Source organism: Vombatus ursinus, unplaced genomic scaffold (assembly GCF_900497805.2).
Source record: "Vombatus ursinus unplaced genomic scaffold, bare-nosed wombat genome assembly UNPS02009573.1, whole genome shotgun sequence".
Taxonomy (NCBI): Eukaryota; Metazoa; Chordata; class Mammalia; order Diprotodontia; family Vombatidae; genus Vombatus; species Vombatus ursinus.
Window position 1 is genome coordinate 28100533 of NW_020949351.1, and position 13054 is coordinate 28113586.

A 13054-nucleotide genomic window follows, 5' to 3' on the forward strand; every position below is an offset into this window, starting at 1 on the left:
GGTATGAGTCAGCTGCCACATGTTATACGCCATTAGTCGAGAAGGGGAAGTGGAGTAAAGGATATCATTTAAGAAATATAAGAGCCTAAAAGAAGATGAGATAGTCACATGGTAAGAGGGAGAAATAGCTTCCTTGGTATCCTTGTGGCATTGTGAAAAAGAGGGAGGCTCCCAACATGTTCCATGCAGCCCCTGTGGTAAACTTATGGGCTATGGATGAATAGGTGCAGATCTGATGGGTCACTATCTGCATAGTTAGACAGAATACCCACAAGGATGAGTCCACAAACCCATTTCTGTATTTGAGCATCCCTTGCACCTAGTGCCATGTGACTGGTAGATACTTTGTAAATGCTTATTGAATTCAAATAAATAGGAGAACATGCCACATATTCAAGTAACTATTTTTTTTAAAAAATCATACATACATTAGAGTGGTATAATCAAAGGGCCAGGTGAGGTCTAAGGGGAGAAAAGTCCCTCTAAAATTGGGATCTATTAGGGAAGGTTTCATGGAGTATTTGGTGCATTAGTTGAGCATTTCTAGATAGGTAGGGGGAATAAAGGTGAGGGTACTAAGTGTAAGGAGGAACAAAGGAAAAATAAGAAAGAAGGAAAGCACAGGATAGGTAGAGGAGATGAGAAGCAGTCCAGTTTGCCTGTAGGAGGGAGTATGTAGAGGGGAGTAGTAAGAGATAAGGATGGCCAGGATGAGGCAAGGTGTTATTTCAGAAGGCTTTGATTTCCATGTTAAAGAGTTGACAGCTTGCATACATCATGCTATTACTATCCAGTTCATATTGCAATTGGAAAGGAAAGCACCTCAGCCAAAACGAATTAAGGTATATTTTCTATAGCCCCAGCCTAGTGGTTCTCAAGTAATGGTAATTGATATTCATTTCTCCATCAGTCTAGTCTCAGAACATATTTACAGAAGAGTCATGGGATTTCACTGATCCTCACTCTTTCCAACAGATTCTTAGAGACAGGACATTTCTCCTGAGAGTTAATGGACCAAACCAACATGGAACTTAAACTATATGCATAGAAGCATTATGGGCTCAGAACCTGTCTCCATCATGAGCCACCAATGTACACAGATTTCTGAACCAGATCCGATTTCAATTACTGCTAAATAGCTTACGAGTGATATTCTGTGGGTTTTGTCCCAGAACAGCTCTCTTAGCCAATTTCTTTGAAAATTTTATTAATACACTACGTTTTTACATCACAGATGTGATACCCAATGAACATCCTCCACTCATAGCAACCATGACTGACAGTATACGCACCATTTCACCCATGCAGTACTTCACCTCTATACTGCAAGAAAGGAAATATATTTAATTATCTATTCTCCAGGACTAAGATTGGTCAATGCAATCAATTGTCTGTGTCCTCTTTTTATTACCGTAAAATGTTCTTTCATGTAATAATATTCATTGTTGTAAATATTTTTTGTTATTGTGTAATTTTCTTTGGGTGTTTAATAAATACTTGTTAATTAATTTACTCAGCATCAGTTCATACAAGTCTTCACTTTTTTCCTGGAATTTTTCGTATTCCTCATTTCTTATGGCACAGTAAAATTCCATGACATTCCACAACTTGTTCAGGGATCTCCAAATAGATGGGCGATCATTTTGTTTCTAGTTGCTGGCAATTATAAAAATTATAGCTATGTATATTTGGGTACATGTGAGGCCCTTCTGTCTTTGATCTCTTTCAGGTTTATACCCAGTAATAGGACCTCAGGTTAAAAGAATAAGGAACAATTCTATGATTTGTGTATTGAAAAAAAATTTTTTTTTTAAGGCAAATGGAGTTAAGTGATTTGCCTGGGGTCACACAGCTAGTAAGTGTCAAGTGTTTGGTCTGAGGCCGGATTTGAACTCAGGTCCTCCTGACTTCAGGGCCAGTACTCTATCCACTGCACCACCTACCTGCCCTGAAGAAAAATTTTTTTCCCAGAATTGTTGGACAAGTTCACAGCTACACCAAAAGTACCCTGGTATGTGTGGCATATCTTCTCAAAGGGCTTCCAACCCAGGGGTGGGGAACCTGTGGCCTCAAGGCCACATGTGGCCCTCTAGGTCCTGAAGTGTGGCCCTTTGACTGAATCCAAACTTTCCAGAACAAATCCTCTTCATAAAAGGATTTGTTCTGTAAAACTTGGACTCAGTCAAAAGACCACATCCAAGGACCTAGAAGGCCATAGATTCCCCACCCTTGAATTCAAGACTATTTTTATCTTTTGTTATCTTTGCCAGTCTTCTGCTTATAAGAGAAAACTTCAGCATAGTTTCATTTGTGTATCCCTCTCTGTATCATGATAGATGGTTTCATGAGTTGTGGCCAAAAAAAAAAATCATCTGGGTGCCAGCCCTCTGGTGATGAACTTCTCCAAATTTGGCCAAATGAGTCACAGAAATAGAATCATAGAATTTCAGAATTGGAAGAGACTTTAGCACCCATCTTAGTCCAACCTATGCCTGAAAACAAATTCCTTTTACAGCATACGTAAAGGTGGTTATCCAGCCTTTGCTTGAAGACCTCCAATGATAGAAGGGTACATCCCCTCTCAAGAAAGCCTATTCACACATTCAACTAGCCAATTGTTAGGAAGTTTTTCCTTACATCAAGCCAAAATTTGTTTCTTTTCGTTTTCTACACAATGTACCTAGTTCTTCCCTCTGGGACCAAACAGATCAATTCTAACTCCTGTTCACTTGACAGCCCTTTAAATACGTCAAGACAACATTCTCTTCTCCAGCTCACGTGTCTGCAATTGTTTTCAACGGACTATTTTACTCATGAATTTGAGGCCCTTCATCATCCTGGTTATCTTCTTCTGAATATTCTCTGGTTTGTTATCTGTAACCCACCTTATGTTTCATAAGCTGATTTTTTAAATTCAGAGGTAAGAGTTCTCATATATTTCTATTCAATCTCATTCCACTCTATTCTGCCTGCTGTTCTAACCTGTCAAGAATTTTTGCATCCTGATTCTTTCATTTGCTGTGTTAGCTATTCCTTTCTACCTCAAAATGTTCAATCAATCACCGCAAAAATACTAGCATAAGAACTAGAACACTCAGGCTCTTCTCTGCACCTCCCCCCCACCAAATAGCTGTTAGTAGGTGGCTATCAGATAGTTGCTTAACTGAACTTAAGACAGTTTTTCCCCATTCCACACAAAACTGACCATACATAAGACAGAAAGAAGATTAGAGTCTAACCCAGGGGTTAATTTTTTATGTGTCAGACTTTTCTGGCAATCTGGTGAAACCCACATATCCCTTCTTATCATTATGTTTTTAAATGCAAAAAAATAATACACCAGATTTCAAAGGAAGCCAATTACATTGAAAATGTAATTTAAGGACCCTTGATAACTATTCTTAACACCATAGTTCAGGATTTGAGTGACCAGGAAGAGTCTAAAAATGTGTCTTTGGAAGAGACTCAGGTGAATAGTTCATGCTTACTGACTAAATTTATCAATATAGCTTTTTGACTTGACCCTAAAGCTTCATGGTCCTTTGTAGTTGTATCTGGGCCTTGTAAATGAGGAAGAAACTTTGGAAAGGGGGGATTTCTGGGAACCACTGAGGAGGGAAAAGTCATTTAATTCAATTCTTTTGGTTTTATCTCTGGCAAGAATGTCAAAATTGTTGTTTCTGTTTTTCTAGTAATATATCTAATCATTAGTTACTAAACAAAGATCTCATATTTAGAGTATCAAGAGAATGGTTTATGTTTATAGATGGCCTAAAAACCTGCACATTCTTAGCATCCTTTGCCCCCCCTTTCTACTACTCTGTTACCAACTTGGCAGAAATTAAAGGAGACTACACAGGACTAGGGGCCATTTTACGATTGTTTCATGGGTTCCCATGGCCAGTTCTACATTTTTTGTGCCTACTATTTAAGCATTTGAAATATGATATAAAACCTTCTCTTAAGAAGCTGATAATCTAATGATGGGGAGAGAAGCCATGTACACAAGTAACTATGACGAAAGGGAAAATGAGATAAGTACAATGGAGAGATCCGGGCAAGGTGCTAGGAGGAATCTGAGGAGAGTGATGTCTAAGGATCATAGGATCATAGGATCATCAATTTGGAGATAAAAGGGATCTTTGAGGTCATTACATTGAACTTCTTCATTTTACAGATGAGGGAACCGAGGACCAGAGAGGTTAAAGGAAATGTCTGAGGCCAAATTCAAACCCAGGTCATCCTGACTGCAAGTCTAGTGCTCAATCTCTCTGGATACGGGAAGGGATTGTAGAAGGAAGTAGAAAATAACATCTGGATGGTGTTAGGATGGTAATGAGTATGTATTGGGGTGTAGGCAGAGGATAGAATTATAGGCAGCTTCATGAAGGAGTTGGCCTCTGAGTTGAATCTTGAAGGAAAGCAGCAACTTCAATAGACAGAGATTAGAGGTGGATAGTAGAGTATGATGTTCAGTCCTGGTATGGGAGATGCCAAGAACAGAAGGCATAGAGACAAGAGAGGGAAAAAAAGACAGAATTGGAGGCAGAGACTGGTTCTGTCTGGTTAGGTCGTATACTCTCTGAAAGGGAGTCATGTGAAATAAGTCTGGAAAGCTAAATTAGAGATAGACAAAGCAATTCATTTAAAACATGAAGACTTACATTTTTATTATACTATTATGTTAGTGTGTTTAAAGTGGTTTTTAATGACAATCTGACATTCATATAGAAAAGAGATTGGAAGGAAGATCTTCTAGAGGCAGAAAATGTAGTTAGGAGGTCTTTGCAGTGGTCTGAATAAAAGATTTTAAGGGACTAAACCAGATTATTGTTAATGGGAATATCATGGGAATAGGGACTGGACCTGTGATCTCATTGGTATTAGGAATTCCCAGATGAGGAAACACACTCTGCCAATGAAGGTTGTCACCTTCTCTCCAACTTTTTCATCTTAGAGAGTTGCTTATAGTACTGAAAGCTGACACATAGCCAGACTATGTCAGAGACAGGAACTGACCCAACTCCTTTAGATTTGTCTACTTCAGCCTCAACTTTTAATTTTACTGACTGGTTACATGAGCTTAATTTTTCCAAGGACTATTACTACTACTGTTACTAAAGCTTGCTTTTCAAAAAATAAAATTTAAACAAAATTTTCTCTATCCAGATCACTAATTTTTCTTTTTCACCCTGCCTCATATTGATGGCACATCCTTATTACATGTCATGCATGGATTTCATTAACATACTGTTTCCTTCCTTGCCCATACCACTAATTAGGAAGTTAAATAAGACCAGATCAACAGAATCTTCCTTTCCACTGCTCATTGAGTACATTACCAAGGCTTGTCTAGCATTTTTATCAATTTTTAAATGTTACCATACTCATCCAAGCCATCTTGAAATCATTTACTAAGTAAAACCTCTGAAGTGGAGCATTTGATTCTAAAAAAAGAAAGAAAGAAAGAAAGAGAAAAAGAAAGAAAAAGAAAAAGAAAGAAAAAGAAAAAGTTGCCTGAGCAGCAGCAGAGTGCAGTAAGTCCCACATCCTGTGGCACCCTGCTACCGTTCCCTTTGTCTTTTTCTTGCATACTGTTCTGAACAGCAGCAGGCCTGGTGAGTGCCTTAGGACATGTACCGTTTTCATCATCTGAACTGTTCCCAAAATAAGCTAGCTGGACAGAGTCAGTTACTGTTACTCATTCATGTCAGAAAAATGGAATGAATGTTTAAGGTACTCATCAAATGCACTCGGTCTTATAGACAGGTTCCAAAAGTCTCCATATGGAAACATTTTAATTGACCAAGTACTCCTTTCAACAGACATTAATTCAATGTCCATTTTGTGTTTGAGCAAGCTTCAGCCTCCATGAACTTTATATGGTAGAAGGGAAGAAGAGAGGGATAGAGAAATGGAAAGAGAGAAGGAGATAAATGAAGGAGAGACATTAATGAGTGAGAGGGAGGGAAAGAGAGAGAGAGAGAGAGAGAGAGAGAGTGAAAGAGAGAGAAAGAGAAATGGAGGAGATAGATGAGAGAGTCAGGAGGAGGAGAAAGAAAGAGATTAATAGAGAAGGGAGAGAAAAATGGAGAGCAGGAGGGAGAAAGAGGAAGAGAGAAGTGAAGGAAGAGAGATTAATGAGTGGAGAGATAAAAATATGTAGAGAAGTAGGGAGATGGAGAAATAGATAAAAGAGGAGGGGAAGGAGGGCAGGAGGAGAAGTAGAAGGGAAAAGAAAAGAAGGAACAAGATGGAAGGAGAAGAAGAGGGAGGGGGAAGGAGAGATAGAAAGGCAGGGAGGGAATAAATATAATAGACCAAAGTGGCATTGCATAGTGCAGAGTTTTGAGTGAAGAAGATCTGGGTTCAAATCTCACCTCTGGTACTTATTAGCTGTTTCTGCTTAGTCAGTGGAAAGGTCATAGATCTTTCCTATTTAAAAAAAAAAACAGCCTTCATTTATGAGATAAGATTTTACTGATCTTATCTTAGTTGATCTTCATCACCACCCTATGAAGAATCCTTGCCTAAAGCAAATGTTCTTGTGCCCAGTTTACAGATGAGGAAACTGAGGCATAGTGACTTGCCCAAGATGATGTCAGTAAGTGGCAGAGTCAGGATTTGAATTCAAGCCTTCTGGTCAAATCCAGTGTGCTTTTAATGACACCACGCTTCTGCTGCCTTGAATTCCTCCCAATTCAAATATAGAGACCATTAAGACAAAATTTCTGTCTAATCAGAGTGGTAGGTGTTTAGCGGCACTTGTTAATTTTATTCAATCATTTCAGTCATGTCCAATTCTTCATCACCTCATTTGGGGTGTTCTTGGCAAAGATACTGAAATGGTTTGCTATTTCCTTCTCCAGCTCATTTTATAGATGAGGAAACTGAGGCAAACAGGGTTAAGTGACTTGCCGAGGACCACACAGCTAGTGTCTGAAGCCAGATTTGAACTCAAGAAGATGAGTCTTCATGACTTCAGACCCAGCATTCTATCCACTGCACCATCTAGCTGCTGTGTTAGTTACTAGCAGAATTAATCTATCCATTGTAAAGCATTGCCTCCACCCTTAGCTCTCTCTATATTCATGAGAACACTTCCCTCTCCCCACAACAGTGCTTTTCTGACCCTTCTACTTTCCCAATGACTTTCTTCACCACAGCTCCTGTTGATTATATAATAGGATGTCAATTATTGGGACTATTTGTGGACTTAATGAGGTGGAAAATCACTTTTTCTGGCTAATCAGTCTAGTTGTTGGGGGTTGGAGGACAAGCCTGATAATCAAGGTGCTGCTGTGGTATTTTCTTTTAAAAACCTGAATGAAGCCAGACTTTTTCCTTGTGGCCTCTCCCTCAACTTGTGTGCTTCATTCTCTACAGGATTTTTTGATCAGTCTTCAGACAGAGCATTAGAGAACCAGGTAAATAGCATTATTGGTTGTTTTGATATTCTTCCTTTTCAAAGGAGTTCAAAAATTGTAGAATATCAGGCATCCAGACTTTAATTTGAGGATTGCTATAGTATCTGCTGCTAGAACATGTCCTGACCTTTCCTTCCACAATACTTTATGCTGTTTCCTCACCTCCCTTCATTTGTTGAATTTCTATCCATTCCTCTTATCCATCCAATTTAAATGCCATAATTTCCATGAAGGAAAAGGGAAAGAGATCCACCAGAATTCTTTCCCCCCACCCATGACTTGTTTCTAGCTCTCTAACTCACTTATCACTGTAACAACTGTATTATAGTATATATTCAATCTCCCTTCTAAACTGTAAGCTCTCTGAGGCAGGGACTATGTCTTATCCAGATACAGGTTCTCCTTAAGCCCTTGACATAATGCCCTGCATACAGTAGCTAATTAATAAAATTAATAAAATTTGTGGGATGAATGTTGTTAAACGTATGGGGGAGGATACTAATAAATGGGAGAAATTCAAAAGAATTTTCTATAGGAGGTGGTCTTGAAGCATGCTAGTGATCATAAGAAGCAAAGGTGAAGAGGATAAACATTCTAGGCGTGAGGGTCAGCCTGTGCAAAAGACAGAGATAGGATGTAAAATGTCATGCACAGGGAAGAGTAGAGCAATTGGATTGGATCCTTCAGTTCGTGATAAGGAATAGTATGAAATTAGCCTGAAAATGTTGGGAGGAGAGATGACACAAAAGGAGAGTATGGTCAACAGTGGCCAACACTGCAGAGAGTTCAAGATGGATGAGGACTGAGAAAATGCCATGGGATTCAGCAATTAAGAGATCATTAGGCACCTTGGAGAAACTTTCATTCAGGGGGTGGGGTCATAAGCCAGATTCCAAGAGGATGAAATGTGAGAGATTTGAGGAAGTGGAAGCAACAATGATAGACAACTTCTTCTAAGAGTTGGGCTGTGAATAGGAAGAGAGATATGGTACAATAATTTGAAAGGACTGTAACATGCATGCCACTCTTTTTGGCGATTATTGCATTTCAAGCAGCTATCCCTTCCGCAGAGAGTACAAATAGTTACTTTTGCTATGAGAAGAACTTCCTATTTCTTACTTACTCCCAAGTGTTCAGTAGTACTACTTCCTCTTCTCCTGGGTGTTGAATTCTTTCATCTTCCAAATTTTTTTGGGGGGGGGTGTGTGAGGCAATCGGGATTAAGTGACTTGCTCAGGGTCACCCAGCTAGTAAGTGTCAAGTGTCTGAGGTCAGATTTAAACTCAGGTCTTCCTGACTCCAAGGTGGGGGGCTCTATCCACTGTGCCACCTAGCTTCCCCCATCTTCCAAATTCTTGACATAGATCAAGATTTTCTTCTTCCTCTTCAGGTCCTTTTTCTTCTTTATTGTCCCATTCAAGCCTCTTCCTTTCTCCCCCAGAAAAAGATATTCTTCCCAATAATTTGGAGAGTAGAGAGGTATTCCTTGTCCTAATCTACCTTTTCTTATAGGAAGGAGACTGTTCTGGACTGAGCTTAGCAAATCACTTGGCTGTAGCATAAAAACAAACATTATACACTCCATTCAGGTCGAAGCAATTTCTCCCTGCTCTCCATACCTGTCAGAAATAGGATCCTCAGTAACCTCTGTTACTCATGTGTAGAATAAACTGACATAATCCAGAGGATGTCAGCTTTTTTGTTTTGTCACTAACTACCAAGGTGAAAACTTCTAGCATGAAGATTATTTCTAAGGATTTAGTACCAATAACTGATCACTATATTCAGGGACAGAAGGGAAAACTATTCTGGAAAACCAGAGTGCTACCATCCCAGTTTATTTACTATAGAAATTATTTCTATATTGGTAGACCCAGGAGGTACTGGGGCTGTATTTTTCCTCCTTCCCTCTGTCCCAATTTCTACCACTGATTTTAGGTATAAACAAAATAAAAATCAAATATGTTTCACAGCTTCCTGAGAAGCCTTCCACCACCCCAGCACACACATTTAAATTTATATACAAACATAATTATGTGTAAATATTATATATATGAGTATATAAGTATTACATATGATATATTATATCATGTAACATATATATTACACATGTCCTCCACCTGCTTAACATAATGTTCAAATTCCCCTATTAGAGCATAGCTCATTTTATCCTCTTCTAAAATGTTCAGGCATTGGAGGTATGCATGACAAATTATATTATTAATACTTTGTATAAGTTTTTAAAAATCTGATTTCTCTCCTCATTTTAGAGCTAACAAACCTCAGTGCAATGGGGGAAAATGCTTGGATGCTAGAATGAAGGAAGAGAAATGCTTGTTTGTGGAGCACAACTCTGGGGAGGTAGATCTATGTGAAATACCTTGGTAGGCAATGGGAATTCACCAGATATCTTCAGGCAGGGCAGGGTCAGGGGATGGCAAAAAGAGACAGGTATGAGGCCTTCTGGCACACAGTAGGAAGTAAGAAGGTGAAAGAGATAAGCTTGATCTCTATCATAATTTGACCAAGGGCCAACCTTGACTGGCCATCTTGTTAAAGATGTTGAATTACTTTTCAAGGAAGCTTGACATTGATGTGAATAAAAACCTTAAAGTCAAATGTTTTCAAGGGAAGTGCTCTCTGCAAACCAGAGTTTCTGAAAGCCAGTATTTCATTTGACTCAGCCTATTTAATCAATTAATGAAATTGAGATCATACCATTCAGTGCCGACATCATCATAAAGCAATGTCAACAATTACTCAATTAAAAAAACTTCCTAGAATATTAGGTGATGCTCCTCAGTCAGTTTCAATTTTAATTCATTTTTCAAATTATTTTTCTATTAAAGGGTTTCAGAGAAACTTGAATCAATAAGGGACCTAGAGATTTCTCTGTAGCTAAGAAGCTGTTTCCCGCTTCGGGGGGATTTCCTATTCTGCCCTTTATTGCTGAACATATATTTGCTCAGGATTCTATCATTGCTTTACTCTCAATTAAAAGAGATCAACATAGCAATGATTACCATGATTGAGCTCTGTCCTAGGATTTGATTTTATCCTTTGTGCTATTAACAAATGATTGCCATCTAAGATAATTTCCTGCCTCAGCTCATATACATGCTCCTTTTGACCAGCAGTTGAGCTAGGAGACTATAAGAGTGCTTGGTTGGGTGGCTTGGAATCAGAATTCCAGAGTTGGAATATACTTTTGTGTGATCTAGAGCAAACCCCAGCATTTTTGTTGATAAGGCAACAGACACAAGACAGAAGTGACTTTCCCAAAGCCATAGTAAATAAGTATGAGAGTCAAGAAATCTTGGTTTCAGCTTTTTAGATAACCATAAACCACTTAACCTCTAAGTCCCTTAGTTACTTTCATGTATAAAATGAGATGAATAATTTGGTATTCTATATAATTGGATTCAAAAGGAACATTTGTGAAGATTCTGATATGTCAAGTGGTACTGTACTAGGTGCTAGGGATACAGAGCCATTACCATAATGGGGCAGCTAGGTCTTTGTCCCAAGCCCCCAAATTTAAAAGGTGCCAAAATCACTTTCAGGTCATTGGATGGAGGACTGCCCGATAATTACACACTGAACAAGGTGGTGCAGTGAATAGAGTGCCAGACCTGGAGTCAGGAAGACTTATCTTCCTGCGTTCAAATCCAGTCTCAGACATTTATTAGCTCTGTCACCCTGGACAGTCACTTAACCCTGTTTGCCTCAGTTATCTCATCTGTAAAATAAACTGGAGAAGGAAATGGCAAACCACTCCAGTATCTTTGCCAAGAGAACCCCAAATGGGGTCACAAAGAGTTGGACATAACTAAAACTACTGAACAACAAAAGCATAGGTCTAACCATTTCATCCTTCTTCCCCATTATATAAACTCCAATGGCTTCCTATTATCTCCAGGATCAAATAAAAATGTTCTGTTTGGCATTTGAAGCCCTCCATAACTTGGCCCCTTTCTACCTTTCCAGTCTTTTAACATGTTACTATCCTCCACATACTCTTCAATCCAGTGACACTGGCCTTCCTGCTGTTCCTCACATACAATGTTCCATCACCCAAATCTGAACATTTTCCCTGGCTATCTCTCATACCCAGAACCTTTTCTCCCCTCCTCTCTGCCTTCTGGCTTCCTTTGGTTCTCACCTAAAGTCCCTTTTTCTGCAAGAAACCTTTCTGAAATCTTATTACCTTTCTTCTGAGACTATCTCCAATTTATCCTGTTTGTACATAGGGACTTTTTTGTTTGTTTGTTTGTTTGTTTTTTACCTTTCTTTGTATCCTCAGAGCTTAGCACAGTGCCCAGTACCTAGCGTGTGTTTAATAAATACTTTTTGATTGGTTGAGGAAGGCTGTCAGATAGATTCTGGGATAGTGAGTCCCGAGCATACTCTCCACTCGAGGACCAAATTGCATTTTGTGACTGATTGTTAACAGGAAGCACCTCAGCTATAGATGCAGAAGGATGACTCATGGAAGTTCACAGCCTTAAATCTGAGGCAGAAGCCACCTTCTGGAGACTCAAAGCTTTATTGTTGTTTCCAGCTTCAGACACTTGACACTTACTAGCTGTGTGACCCTGGGCAAGTCACTTAACCTTGATTGCCTCACCAAAAAACAAAATCAAAAAACCCAACCAAACAAGACATATTGCAAAGCTTGAATGGACAGAACATGGCAACTAATTAGGTGTGGTGGTCAACAAAGAGAGAGTGGTCAAAATAATTCTATGATTTCCAAGATGATGGTGAAGTCATTCACAGAAAGGGAAGAAAAAAGTCAGGGAAAAGAACAGGTTTTGGAGGGAAAGATTGGTCCAATTCTGGACATTGGATTCCATATTTAATGTTGCAAAGCACCTCAGAGATAATCTACTCTAAAACCTTCATTTTGTAGATGAGGAAAGTGTGACCCCAGGAGCCAAAGTGACTTTCCCCAAATCATATAGATAGCAAAGAGCAGAGCTGGGATTTGGACATATGTCTCTTTCCAAACTTTGTTTTTGCCGCTGTACCACAGGGAGTTTGAGATACTAGCAGAAACTCCAGAGAGGATATCCAATAGGCAAATGGAAATGCATGACTAGAACTCTGGGAGGAGAATGGGTATAGAGAGTAAAGAGTTACCTTCATGGGAATGATAGTTGAAATCACAAGAGTGAATGAGATTTCTAAATGAGAATATGACTCTAAAAAAAAGAGTCAAGAATAGAGCTTTGAGATATCAAGAGGAAGAAAAGACAAAGGACATAAAGGAGAGATCAGATGGATTGGAGGAGGACTATTGGGCTATCATGTCATAGGCATGGAAGAGAGAGTATCAAGGAGGAATCAGACTTAAGAGATTTAGGTTAACATTGTGGTTATTTATCTAATATGAATGGGAACTTCCAGGCTTCCCCAAAAAAAGTTATCAACTTTCACATATGGTTGCATGGGTTTTGGGTGGTCACCTAAGGAAGTCAAGAATAGTTATTCTTACTGCTATTGTGAAGCATATCTGAGAGCTTGCTTACCATGGCATCAGTATATTCACCCAGTTTGGTCTCAGGAATGGTTTTTTTGTGATGTAGGAAGAGATCTCGAAGAAAATTCTACAGGTACCAAGAAAA

At 39.0% G+C, this 13054-nt stretch overlaps 1 protein-coding gene across 1 annotated transcript in view; it reads right to left on the reverse strand.

Annotated features, from left to right (window-relative positions):
* Positions 1–13054, reverse strand: part of SCGN (secretagogin, EF-hand calcium binding protein) — a 71513-nt gene that overhangs the window by 15865 nt on the left and 42594 nt on the right. The window contains exon 6 of the mRNA XM_027852310.1: positions 12959–13036. Coding sequence (XP_027708111.1) covers positions 12959–13036 — 78 coding nt within the window. The remainder of the gene's footprint in view (positions 1–12958; positions 13037–13054) is intronic.